Source organism: Paroedura picta, chromosome 1 (genome assembly GCF_049243985.1).
Source record: "Paroedura picta isolate Pp20150507F chromosome 1, Ppicta_v3.0, whole genome shotgun sequence".
Lineage (NCBI taxonomy): Eukaryota > Metazoa > Chordata > Lepidosauria > Squamata > Gekkonidae > Paroedura > Paroedura picta.
This window is the reverse complement of record NC_135369.1, coordinates 47,654,754-47,668,703: the sequence shown is the minus strand read 5'-3', so window position 1 is coordinate 47,668,703 and position 13,950 is coordinate 47,654,754. Positions and strand designations below refer to the sequence as shown.

General features: G+C 52.1%; 1 protein-coding gene across 1 annotated transcript in view; it reads left to right on the top strand.

Annotated features, from left to right (window-relative positions):
- LOC143837442 (uncharacterized) overlaps positions 1 to 13,950 on the top strand; it is a 39,311-nt gene that overhangs the window by 9,949 nt on the left and 15,412 nt on the right. Inside the window, exon 3 of the mRNA XM_077337267.1 lies at positions 8,120 to 8,252. Coding sequence (XP_077193382.1) covers positions 8,120 to 8,252 — 133 coding nt within the window. The remainder of the gene's footprint in view (positions 1 to 8,119; positions 8,253 to 13,950) is intronic.

Sequence of the window (13,950 nt, the reverse complement as noted above, 5' to 3'; positions counted from 1 at the left end):
CTAAATGGCTGAAGGGCTTTCCTTAATCTCGGAGCGTCAACTCACAGGAGAACCACCTCTGCAAGGGGCAGCCACTGCCCTCCCCAGAAAGAGGCGACTCAGAGTCTCCGAGGGCAGGACGGATACTGGCTGTGCGGAGCCCCTCCCACGCCAAGGACCTGGGAGGGCAGATCCGGAGGTCCCATCCTGCGGGAATCGGGGTCTCAGACCCGTGCCGATCTGAAGCCAGGCCTGGAGAAAACGCCGGGAGGCAGCGAGAGAGAAAGAGAGATGGGCTTCGCAGTCAACTCGTGCCTTTCCAGGAAGTAGCCCCTGGGGAACGCGAGTCATGCTGCGCTGGCTGGAGGAATCTTCGGGCTCTGGAAACCCAACTCCAGCGGCCTGGAGCGGAGAAGCCAGGATGGGAAAGGCCGGAAGGGGCTCGGGGAAGCAAAGGGAGCCCGGCTTTCATTCATTCGCTTTAAGAACAGCTGAGCTCCGGGCAGAGAGGACCTCTTTCTGGGTTTCTTTCTCCCTTCTCCTCCACAGAATTGCACAAAATGGGTTTAGCATAGGAACGATATCCAGGGGTAAAGAAAACTCCTTTCTTCCTTTTAAGGACGATATCCGAAGTCAGGCTTTAAAAAAAAAAAAAGTGGAAAGTGGGTTTAGCAAACTGGTGGACCGCTGGCAGAAAGAGTTCGCCTAGGCTAGCAAGAAAACAAACGAACCAGGCCACGCAGCGACCTGCCGACACGAGAGCCAGGCACGGGGCTCTCCTTCTTGGCCCGTCCGATGGCATTTCGGAAGAACGGGGGCGTGTGCATGGGGGGAGGGCGCGTGTACCCCGAGTCTACCGCAGACTTACCAGAGAGATCATATCGATTTCTGACAGCTGCCTAGCTAACGGACGGGTTTCCGACCGGGATGCGGGAGACACACAGCCTGCCAAGGTGTTTCAGTGGAAACAAAGGAACGATACCCCCATACACATACACACACACACACACACCCCTGGACTGCAACCTTCACACACACACCCCATATAGGTTTCTAAACTTGTTTACTAAGAAGTTAAGTCCCATTTTGTTCAACGGGACTTACTCCAAGGAAAGCAGGGAAAGTGTGTGCGTATGTGTTTAAGAAACTTTAGTTTCTTTGCGACTAAGCTAAATTCGTGCAGTTCTGACGGGTAGCAGGTCTCTCAAAAGACTGCCCGGATCACTAGAATCCCGGGCTCCCTCCCGACCTCTGGGGTGGTGGGGTGGAGGTGTCAGGGTTAGGGACATGGCTCTCGCCTCCCACCATGTGTAGGGGGGGCAGACAGGGGCAGATAGCTCTGGGTTTGATGATGACAGCGAACCCATGTGCCTCTTGTGGGCGACTGAACACCGTTAGCCCCGCTAGTTAAGCTCGGTGGGACAAACCCGCTTCGAGAAGGGCCCGGTGTGCTCACTGAACTCCTCGCGAGCGGAGTGGAAGCTGCGCTGAGTGACGAGGAAAGGCCGGCATCAGATCATAACGAGAAAGCCAGGTAGCGAAAGGAGCAGGCTGCCTCGGCGAGAGGAGCAACGCTTCTTTAAGTTGGGTCTTTTGTTGTTAGCTGATGAAGTTTCAGGAAGGTAAATCCCCCCCTCGTCGCCCTCCTCCCGCCCTTGCGGGTGTCTCAGTCGCAAGTGGAGTTAGTTCGAACCCGAAAACCGCAACAGCTAAAATGGGGGTGGGGGGTGGGGGCAGCAGCTGTTGCTGACCTCGGCCGGAAGAGAGACTCGTGGCAGGGAATTGCTCTTACAGTCCCATGCAAAAAAAGGTGAGTGCCCCCCCGACAAGAACCCCCCCCCCACACACACCCCGGGAAGAAAAGAGGTGGCTTTTCCGCACTGTAAGAAAATCCCGACAGTTGGGGCCGCTATTAGAGTCCTAGTCACATTCCCCAAATATCCCGGCCGGGTAGGCAATGCGTGGATTCGAGATACCCGAGAGAAGTGCAGAAGCGAGTCCGATCCCGGGCCAGAAATCGCCAGCTATGCCCCGGAGTGTGAGGGACCGTCAGGGAGACTTGGCTTCGGAATGAGTGGGGCAAAATGATTGTGTCAGTTTGCTACATTGGGCTTCCGTGAGAAGGCGATCGCGAACGGGAAGGGTAAATGGCGATCTTTTACGGGCGACAAAGTCCCATTAAACTGGGGAGACATTTCTAAGTAAACAGAATCGGCTCCTAAAGATGACCATCAAAAACACTCTTTTTGATGTAAATGCCATGAAATGATTTTCACGAGTAGTGAAAAGTTCCTCGTCAATTGTTTTCTCAGCAGGAGGCCAATTGCTTCTAGTGGCACAACTATAAAGGGGGGGGGGCTCGCAGCCCCACTTATTTCCGAATATTAGAGATTTCTTCTCAAGAAAACCGGGTCTTAACACCCGACAAAATTGGTCAGCCGGAGCCAGTTCTTGATGAACTGGTTGGGTCTTTCCCACGACTCCTCTCCTGCGTGTTGATGGGGGAGTCTTCTATTGGCCCCCCTGTCCAGTGTCTGTGCAAAGGCTGGTCGCTCCCCCTCAATTTAAAAAGGATGGTATTTGATACGTCATGTCGGAACGGTCTCAGAATCGCTCTGGAGAGAGTGGTTGCCAAACCCCTTTCAAGTCGAGGGAACTTTAAAAGCATGGTTGAAACATAGCAGTTCCATTGATTTCGACCCATTTAGGCACGCTGAGGACCGGCGGTGTGAGCGGGGGAATATATATATATATATTCAAGGATGTTCTCCCCCCCCCCCCAGCACCGCCTTTCTTCCATGACTCCGGAGTCAGTGCGCCAAAGTTGATTCCTAGGAAGAGCGGGGACCACAGGCGGTAAGACTTGTTGCCACCACTGCTGTAGAGAGATCTTGGCCAGCCATAAACCCGCACCTACCGGATTGAGAATCCACCCTATTAAAGCGGGCAAGAGTTACTTTGCCATAGAGCTCTAGATTGTGAAATGAAGAGAGTCCACTGTGGCACTCAAGGCAATAACATCATAGGTCCTCGGGTGGTTTTTCAGGGCCTATACTTTTAAGAGCTAGAAACTCTTTCTGTAGCTCCTGCTACATAACCACACTTAAAAAAAAATCAGTAATCATGCTAGAAGATTATATAAACAGCTTGTTATTATTGACCAAGACCATTCGACTTGTTGCTGTTGGCCTAGGTGCGGTGGGAAATTGTTGTTGTTGTTAGTTGCCGTGTCCAACTCATCGCAACCCCATGGACAATGATCCTCCAGGCCTTCCTGTCCTCTATCATTCCCCGGAGTCCATTTAAGTTTGCACCTACTGCTTCAGTGACTCCATCCAGCCACCTCATTCTCTGTCGTCCCCTTCTTCTTTTGCCCTCGATCGCTCCCAGCATTAGCTCTTCTCCAGGGAGTCCTTCCTTCTCATGAGGTGGCCAAAGTATTTGAGTTTCATCTTCAGGATCTGGCCTTCTAAGGAGCAGGCAGGGCTGATCTCCTCCAGGACTGACCGGTTTGTTTGCCTTGCAGTCCAAGGGACTCGCAAGTGTCTTCTCCAGCACCAGAGTTCAAAAGTCTGGATTCTTTGGCGCGGTGGGACATACCCCCAGTAACTCTGCTGAAGGTTGTAATCCCGAGAGCATCTAGAAATAAGTACAGATAGGTAGAAGAAGAGTAGTTTTTTATACCCCTCTTTTCACTACCAGATGATGTCTCAAGAGTGGCTTACAATCACCTTCCCTTCCTCTCCCCACAAAAGGTACCCTATGAGGTAGGTGGGGCTAAGGGAACTCTGACAGGACTGCTCTTTGAGAATAGCTCTAACAGGATTGTGACTAGCCCAAAGTGTATGTGGAAGAGCTTCAGTTGCCAGCCCCGAGTCCGGCCAGCCAGAGAGGCCCATGGGCTGTGTGTGTGTGGGGGGGGGGGGGGGGCTGGTTGGTCGGTTGTGGCTTGCCCAGCTGGGTCCCACGCCCACTCTCTGGCCTTCGTCCCCTCCAGACCAAATCCTTGCCGGCGTATTCCCTCCTGCTTCACGCCAGCCAGCCCCCTGCCTCTCAGCCCCGAGGCTCAGAGAGGCACGCTGGGTCCTTTTGGGGGGCAAGAGGCGTTCAGAGCCCCTTTTGTCTGGCGGCAGACCCAGGTCCTTCAGGGAGGGACCGCGGAGTCGGGCGGGTGGGTGGGGAGAGATTCCCGATAATGTAGCGGGTAACTCGATTATGCGAACAAACTGGGCTTGAAAGCAAATCTTGCGCAAGGCAGTGGGGCGGCAGTTGTGTGGGGGACGGGAGGGATGCGATTGCCTGCGGCTAGAAGCATTGGCTGGTGGGCTCTCCTGCCCTTGGCTGCCTCATGAAAGTCTCCTCCTAAAGCTGGTTTGTTTAGGGCTGCAGTTGCCAATGACCTTAAGAGAAATGTCCGGGCTTAATGAGCTGCTATTGACCCGAGGTGCCTCCATACTTCCAGCGCGTCCTTTCCTGCACATGAAGCCTCTCTCCAAAGCATTGGAGCAAACGTTCCTCAGAGCAAAGCACACCGGGGGACACCGACCGCCCACAGGCCCTCGTGCCTTCTGCAGGAGGCCGATCTTGCTCCTCAGCCTCCAGGGCACTTCGGCCAGGCCGTCCTGGGGGGCGGGCGGGCGTGGCATTGTTCTCTAGGCCTGCGGACAACGAGCCTGAGCCAGGGATGTCTGCTTGGCAGGGAATCCCACGGTAGCCAGCAGGATTTACGCACAAGTAACGGTGTCCAGGATTGCAGCGGCAGTGGCGACAATTCAAGCCAAGAGAAGCGCTGTTGGGCTGCAGTCTTAGCAGCATTCTTAGCTGACAGCGAAACCTCATTCCGGGTAAAACGGCCAGTCCCTTAGTCCTCCGACTTCAGCCTCTGCCCTTCTGTTGACGGCGCGGGACTTCTTGGCTTCTTCAGTCGTAACAAGCTTTCCCTCGTGCACAAGTTCCAATGGGACTGCAGGGAACCTGCTTTCGAGCAAACACATAGCCCTGAAAGTGGTACGTGAACCGGGACTCAGCAAGCATCTTGGCACTCATTGCGACTTACCTTTGAGGAGACATGGCTCCGACCCGGCTTTGCTCAGGACCAACGACTGAGACGTTTTTGTTCCCTAGGGAAAGTGCGCCAGCCACGCACTCCACTTGGAGCCGCCTGGTTTTTACCTGGGTTCTAAAGAGATGTCCCCTCTGGCTATAGGACGCGAGTGTGCACGCACAGCCTATGGCACCACTTAGGGTGGCCAACAACCCGGGGCAAAAAATGCCTAGGCTTAAAATTTGAAAATGGGTAGTTGAAACTCTCCTTGGCATGTGCTGGGAAAAAAACACGACCTTTCTTTGACAGGGCAGCCCGGACTGTCCAAATGTCAGGTTGAGATCCTGCACAAATATTCGGGCTAGAGTCTAGCACGCCAATCCCATTGAGTTAAGGAGGAGAATTCACCCAGCTGCCAGGAAGCAGCAGGACAGTGTTTGAGCCCAGGGGCACCTTTAAGACCAACAAACTTTGATTCAAGGTGCAGGCTTTCCTGCGCCCTTCCCCAGACAAGTGTGCGAGCACACAGAAGCTTACGCCTTGACTCAAACTTCGTTGGTCTTAAAGGTGCCCCTGGGCTCAAACTTTGCTCTCTCAGGGTCAGTGTCTTGGCTCTGTACGGCTGGCAGCGGCTCTCCGGTCTGTCCCACCACTTCTCAGAGGAGAATCCTGAGCAAACTGAGGCTGGGGGTCTGTTCTGCCCTTGAGCCGCCGCCCCTCCCCCAGCCTTAAGGCTGCAGCTCTTGCTATGTAGGATCTCGTTGGGCATGCCTACTGGCAGCGAAGCAACATGCCTCTAGCACAGCAATCCCTGTCCGTGTTGTACGGGTTGCTTTGTCGTCCCGAGACTGTTGATCAGATCGTCTTTGTTTAGCTGCTTTCTACCCCTAGCCCACACAGGGCTTGGGGGGGGTGCATTTCCCCGCACGCGGCTTCCCTTGGACTCCGTGGTCCCCAGAGCTGTCTAGCGGAGCCTTTCATCCGTGGACAACCACATTCCACACGGGGAATCCCATCCAGTTGCACTGGAGTCGCTACCGCCGTTTGGCTCTCTCTTCCATCCATCCCAAGAAGAGACCTAGGCGTTCCCTCCCGTTAGGAGCCATGGTGCTCAGGGCTGGTGAACTACTGGCCACTTCTTTCCTCCGAATGGAAGGGAACGGAGATCTTTCCTTCTGGGGTGATCTTCCGTCACTGTCGCCTTCCTTGAATCAATGGGGCTCCCTTCCCAGTCAAGCCGTCTAGGATCTGGTGGCCCAGGATTCAGTATATCACCGAATCCAGATCGCAGATCGGGCAGCAGCAAAAAATTGCCAGCCACAAGGAGAACTGGAAAGTATTTGGGATCCCTCGCTCCTCCGCAGAAAGAGCGGCGGCCGGTGGAGTGGAGCTCCCTTCGCCGCGAGTACCAGGGACCTGACACCCCCCCCCCCGGAAGCGCCCCTCTGTCTCCCGAACGGAGACTCCTGCGAGTCGGGCATCAGGTTCTCTCCTGCAGGCTGCCTAAGCTCCCTGCTCCCTCCTGCCGCCGGTAACCTGATCGCCTCCAGGTTAATGGGGCCACCCTTGATTGCTTTTGTAGTGTCCCCTTGAAAACCGAGATGGGAACAGTGGAGGGGGGGAGGGGGAGGGGGAGGCCCTGCTTATTAGTTCAGTCCTCTTGCTGGAGAGGCATAGCCCAGCCGGTTCATTGGGAAGGGACGGAGGGGGGGGAAGCCCAAGAGGGGGAAAGCGATGCGCCCCCATATCCCTCCAGCTCCGGGCTGAAACAAATCCTGGGTTGTTTGTGTGGTGAAAGAGAAACTGTGTGCCCTGCGACCACACAATATCCTCGGCCTTTTTATATAGACAGCAAGACGTGTCTTTCATCCTCATCCTCATCATCATTATCACAACTTTGATGGGATGATGCCCAAGAACGGTAGAGATGCTTTATTCCTAAACAGCAATTCACCTCTGTGCCCTGTTCTCCTGGCGAGGTGGCACCCTGCCTCTTTGGGACCGGCCAAGCCAACGGACACGGTCCTTCGCGTTCTGGGTGCTGGGCAGGGCTGGGCTGGGCAGGGGGAGTCGAGTCTCAGCAGCAGTCTTGACAGTGGGCCGTGTGGGAGCCAGGCTTCTTTGGATGCCTTCGGAAGTGGAGGCTCTCGCTGTGACTGGCAGCCAGAAAAGCCCCGGGAGACTTCGGACTGGCACCGATACGGTCTCCCCCGCCTTCTACGGCCTGAGCCAGAATTAGTCCCATGGGCCCAGGGGGCTGCACTCCGATTCGGTTTTGTACCGCATGAAACGAGTGGCTGTCCCAAAAGGCGGCAGTTTCCCGCCTTGGCAAAGGGAGACGCTGCACCCTACTCCACAGCCAGCAGGGCTCCTTCAGCGCAAACCAGAGGGGGCTCCCAGCCCAAAGAGAAAGGGCTTTGCCGCTGGGGCTGGGAAGGAAGCGGGCACCATGGCGGTTAGGATCCCATGCACAGAGACGGATGGATCCTGTGCATGTGTACATAGAAATGAATTTCTAACGGGATGCGCTTGCCAATAAGTGCAAGGAAATGCACTTTTAACGCTGATGCGAGAAATCACTCTTCGAACATGGAAGCACTTGCTTCATTCAGCCTGCCTAACCTTTGGGCGAAAGGTATTTAAAGTTTCCGTTCTAGGGAAATGGAGCAGAAGTCCACCTGACCTAAACAGGTTGACTCTGAAGGAACCCCTTTGCCTTCAGTGAAATTGTGTTTTGGGTCTCCTAATCGAAGCTCTTCACTCTGGGCTGGCCAAGAGAACTCGCCCCGAGGATCGCAGAGCGCCTCACAGTATTTTGACAACGGGGCGAGCAGGTCCGAGGCAAACCAACAGGTAAACCACTGGGAAGGTCCGGCTGTCCGGGGCTTGCTTAGGAATCCCAGTCTGCTAAACGGGCGCGCATCCCAGCATTGCTAGGTTTGTGGATCGCCCACGGGAGGCTCGCAAAGAAGCCCTTTCCTCCGGTTTACTGTCAAAGTACTTCAAACCACAGTTGCGTGTTTGTTTGGTTATTTGTTAAAAACCTGATTCTAGTCTGGAGGTTTCTCTTTTCTCCCCCCCCCCCCCCGTCAACAGAGCGCCTCTTCCCTCGCCCTCCCCCGTCCTCCGAGCTCCAGACAAGACAACCAGCACCAACATCAACAAGCGGGTAAGAGGGAACAGATGGGCGGAATCCGGAGCCAGAGCCCTTCGCCTGCGGGGATTGGCGGTAAGGAAGAGACGCGGGCAGGCCTCGAAACCTCAAGCTGGGGGGCAGACGGGGGCGTGGGGGCGGCGGCGTGTTGCACGCGCATGGGGGATTGTTTGGGGGGGACTGGTAGCTGGAATTGCGCCATCCTGCCCCATCGGGCCAGGGGAGCCCGCTGTGCTTGGCCGGGCCAGAGTTCTGCCACACGCGAGCCGGGCCGCCGGGCCGGCCGGCTCCTTCACTGCTTCCTCCTCGTCGTCGTCTGGCCGGCGGGCTGGAGGGCGATCAGGTTTCCTCAGCGGGCGACCCCCACCGCCGTCTGCGCAGCCCCCGCCGCTGCCCGAGGGCCTGATTCCGCCACCTCCCTCAAGGCCACTGATTAGTACAAGCTGGAGCCCTCCTCAGCGAGCCGCTCCCAGGAATGGGCGGCCTGGCTTTCCCGCCTGCTGTGCCCCCCCACCCCCCACCCATGGCCGAGCCTGCCGGGCCACTTGCGGGGCCTCCTGCCCTTGGGCCGCCGGTCTGGAGGAAGGAGGGAGGGAGGGAGCCGCCAGCGGCTGCAGAGTTGCCGGGCGGGGAAGCAGGCCTGGCCTGGGCTGGCTTCACCCATCTGCACTGATTCCTGGGGTGAACCAGGATGGTCCAGTGGGGCTCTTGAACTGCTAATCTGCTTTCCCAGATAGCCCCAATCACCCTCATCATGCTCAATAACCAACAGGACCTGGGGGGGGGGGGAGGAAGTCTCTCTCCTTCCCTTGACAAAGCGCTGGAATTGGCTGCTGGCAGAGGGAGGGGTGGGCAGGCACAGATGGGGTTCCAAGGGGACTTGGGGAGCTTCATGACGGACAGGCTACTAGCCACGGTGACTGATAGGAAGCTCCATGTTTGGAAGCACCAAAGCTCAGAATGCCAGAGCCAGGAGGCAAGGGGGTGGGGGAAGGCCTCTGTGCCCTGCTGTTGGCCCTCCAGAGGAGCTGGTTGGTCACTGGATGGGACACGATACTGGCCTGGGCGGAATCTGCAGGGAGCTTTCCCTCCGGCTTTCGATCCTGCAGAGTACCCAGCCAGCCAGGGACAGACAGCCTTGCTGCAGCATTGGAGCCACAGGCAGCAACAAGTTATTTCGGGGAAAGCAGACAGCTGCACGCTTACTCATGCCGATTTTTCAAATATCGAGGTTCAGGGTCACTCGGCATCAATCCTGCTTGTTGCAGAGGGAAATTTTAAATGGCCCCAAATCAAAATGGAAATGGCATTCAGTGTAGACGGCAGGGACTGAATCGACCTGGGATTGAAATAAAAGCTCAGTGAAGATTCAGCCCTGGAAGGACCCCCGCTGGATCTAGCAGGGCACTTCTTATACACATGGATAAAACAACCACGTAGAAGATCCGACTGCCTGACATGGTACACATTAATGGAGGGAGCCCTTGACAGGTCCGCTGTGAAAAGGGATCCCATCTCGCCCGCAGCTGCTGGCAGCCCCTGTGAACCCGTTCCACAGGATAAGCGGCCCTCCACTGTAGCCAGGGTTGCCTTGCAGTGTTAGTGAATAACACGGCCACAGAAGGTGAACAGGAAGTCCCAGGAAGGTGGGTGGAAATAGCTCTTAAGCTGACATGTGATCTCTCCACCCATCTTGAGCAAGCAACTGCACCTCTGCAGGACTGGGTCAAAGAGGAACAGGACAACAAAGGAGACAGAAAAGACTGTATTGGCAGGGAACACAATCAAAGATGAAAGTAAACTGGATTTAAGAGTGTTGTTTTAATATATTAATAGCCCTCCTTTCTCCCTAAATGGGGACACAAAACAGTTTATATAGTTCTTATATAGTGCTCTCCAATTTTAGCCTCACAACAACCCTGTGCGGTAGGTTAGATAGAGTGTGTGTAATTGGCCGTTCTGTGATGGAGTTGGGATTCACACCTGGAATCTACTAGGTCCTAGTCCAACACTCTGACCACCACATTACACTGGTGTGCATAAAAATTCATTTAGATTAGTCCTATAGAACTTGTGGCACAGAGTGGTAAGGCAGCAGACATGCTGTCTGAAGCTCTGCCCATGAGGCTGGGAATTCAATCCCAGCACCTGGCTCAAGGTCGATTCAGCCTTCCATCCTTCCGAGGTCGGTGAAATGAGTACCCAGCTTGCTGGGGGGGGGGGTTTAAACGGTAATGACTGGGGAAAACACTGGCAAACCACCCTGTATTGAGTCTGCCATGAAAACGCTAGAGGGCGTCACCCTAAGGGTCAGACATGACCCGGTGCTTGCACAGGGGATACCTTTACCTTTTATAGAAATAAGCATTATTGTAAGTCATATGGTGTTTATCATATGAATCACAATATCTGGACATTGGTATTTTTTTAAAAACACATCCACCCTATCAGTAACTTTTGAATAAAGCATAAATGGGGAAAAAATGGAGTTCAGTCCATTTAATGCAGAAAATTGTGTGTACCATTTCTGCATTTGATTTGGTGCATACTAAATAGACACCTGGGCCAGAGTTCTTTCACAGCTGCACATGGATGTATGCAAGAAGTACACACTTGGTGTAGTGGTTAAGAGAGGCAGCTTCTAATCTGGCAAACTGGGTTTCATTCCCTGCTCGTCCATATACAGCCAGCTGGGTGACCTTGGGCTGTTCTGGCCGAGCAGGAATACCAGGGCTCTCTCAGCCTCACCAACCTCACAGTGTGGCTGTTGTGGGGAGGGGAAAGGGAAGGTAATCGTAAACTGCTTTGAGACTGTTGGTAGAGAAAAAATGGCATATACAAACCAACTCTTCTTCTTTTGGACCTGTACAATATATCACAGGATTTGTGTGGCTTGTTAATCTTCTATTGTAAAAAGCTCTCCACAGATCAGTTGAAATACCCATGAGCATTTCATAATGGTCCATTGAAGCATATTTTCCGTTTCCTCAAACTATTCCCCCCTATAAAATAAATGCCTTTTACAATGTTTTATGTATTTACTGTTGCCATATTCCCTTAGTTAGCAGAGTGCACAATGGCTAAAAGTTACAGCAGAATCCATGTGTTCGTTGTGTGTCTGCAGGCAAGAAACCAACAAATAAAACTATCATTTCAATCTAATTTAACCACTTTATAATAGGAAAGACATTTGTAGCTAGGTTAGTGGAAATAAGAGTTCTAACCTATTCTAACTAGGATGAAAAGAGATGCAGGAACCCATCCTGCTCTCCTGGTGCCAAGTTGGAGAAAGAGACCATGTATTTGAGATAGAGCAGGAAAAAGCAGAAAGTAGGAAGTCCCCTGAGAGTATCAGTCTATACAACAAAGGAACAGCAATACAACGGAGATAGAAGGTTCTTCTGTGTCCTGGCCTGTCTTTCTCTCTGATAGCTCCCTCTGGAGGCTAAGAGAAATCACAAAGTCCTTTTCCAACACATTTTGCTTGTGACATATATTGTATGCATAAATACCACATTAATGGCTATAAAAGCAATAGGCATACATTATGAAAGCATATCTATAAAATATGATACAAACAAATTCTTGACAAAAATGTAAATAACTACAAAAGGCAGTACAATTAGTAAACATAAGTTCATAAGCTACAATAGGAACCCCATTACCATGTTCACATTTTCCTTCTAGTACCGACTAACAACTCAGATGTAGAAACCAGGATTAGAACTACTTCTTGGCCAAAAACAGCTTCCACAAAGAATTTTTTACCTTTTCCCAACACCCACAGCCAAACCACATAATGCTGTTGTGGATCAGCTGACCGCTTGGGTTGGAATAACAAAATGCACCGTGCAATGAAAATATGCATGGGTACATAGCTAGGAAGTAAAGGAGTAAAGATCCAATAGTATCAAGGCCACAAGGACTTGGGGATACACTGAAAATATAGGCCAAGGCAACCTCTTCTCATCCTTTAAAATCAACTTGCCTAGGGAACTCTTTGAAAATCTGGTAATCCTCACGAGTCCTGTTCACAAGTTACAGAGAATACACGTACATCTTGCACATTTTTTTTTGTAAGATAGAGTCAATCTGCTTTCACTTTACAAATGAAACCAGGGATCACTAATTGGATAATGTGGGGATTCAATCATACATTTGTACATGTGTTGAATGTAACACAGGAGCCCAGTTCAAGCACAGTCGACAATTGTCTGGGGTTGAAACTGTGCATTTATTTGATTTATTTATATTTGCTTTTATTAACCACCACTCCCGGACCCCGCCGGCTCATGGCAGTTTACTGTAAAAATAAATAAAACCACATAAAACACAACAATACTGGCAGCAAAATCCAGTCTATAGCCTTCTCTCCCCACCTGTCCACACTCAATGACAGTAATCTACTGCCACCGCACATGGGGGCTGTCGGGAAGCAATGAGGAAGAATGACACGGAGAAGGATTTCCTGCGAAAGACCTCTCGAACAGAGGGGAATCCTTTATTTATACATACACGTAAATCATTTCAAATAATCCCGCGAGGTAGCGTGGAGCAAACTGATAGGCTTCAAGTAATCCTGTGAGGTAGCGTGGAGCAAACTGATAGGCTTCAAGTAATCCTTTTTACATATGAGGCAATTGCTGTGCTGTAGTATCCTGATTGGTCTAGGTTAGATGCAGAGGCGCAGCCTCAGAGAGCGTGGTTTGCCAACGCCCTCAGGCCGAATCTCTACAGGGGGCCTATACACGGGACCCGATCTTCCTGGCCGGGCCTCAACCAAATGCCTGATGGAAGAGCTCTGTCTTACAGGCCGTGCAGAACTTACAGGCCCTGCAAAACAGTATCCATATACTGGACCCCTGTTTTGTTTGTAAAATGAATGCAAGCTGGCCTTTACAAAGGGTGCATATGCAGATCGTACGTGCATGCACTGTAACATATAAACATGGCTACTGCCAGCCACAAATGAAACCAGTCCCAACACCTACACAGTTTACATTCTGCTTGGGCATTTAGTCCTGCTTCTCTCTCCCACCACACTCCTACATCTGTTTTCTCCCTACTGTGAAACTTAAGGTGATAAGCTCCTTGGGGCAGAGACCTGTGTCTTTGTGTACATTACAAAGTGTTGATGGCATAAGAAATTAAAACATGGACAATATATACACCACAATTTCAAATCCCACAATTCATTGAGAAAGAGTGCCTATTTCAGCAGTTAAATTCCTGCTGGTGTGCCCCATAATTTTCTTAATAGTGTACATAGCAAGATCCTTATTTGCAGTTTCATTCAATAGAAATACCAAGGGCTGCAGTGAGTTTGCATGCCGCCCCCCCCCCCCCAGGGAAACCACAGTTGGCTAAAACTGCCAAGTTCTGAGATAGCAAATAATGGGGACAGGGGAAAGGATCTGCCATGAAAGGTTTGGCATGAAAGCATAAGGGAGTCAGCCTGTGTGTGCATTTCAGAGGGAGGAGGGAATTTATAAATGTAAAGTTCAAAATCCTTTTGATAGTGCTTGAATCCAAACTTCCCCTCCAGGCATCTTTGAGCTCAGTGTTTGGCACATTTTGTGGCATATAATCCCCCTGCAGACACCGATCTTGGCAGAGACACAGGGGCAATATTTCCACAAGGATGAATTGTTCTTGACCAGTTGCATAAATAGTTTCACCCGCAGCACTAGGCAGGATACCATCACTGGGCTGGCTGATACCCTTACTGTTTCTGTTTTTCCAACTGCTGAGATCAAACTGTCCTCAGGGACGG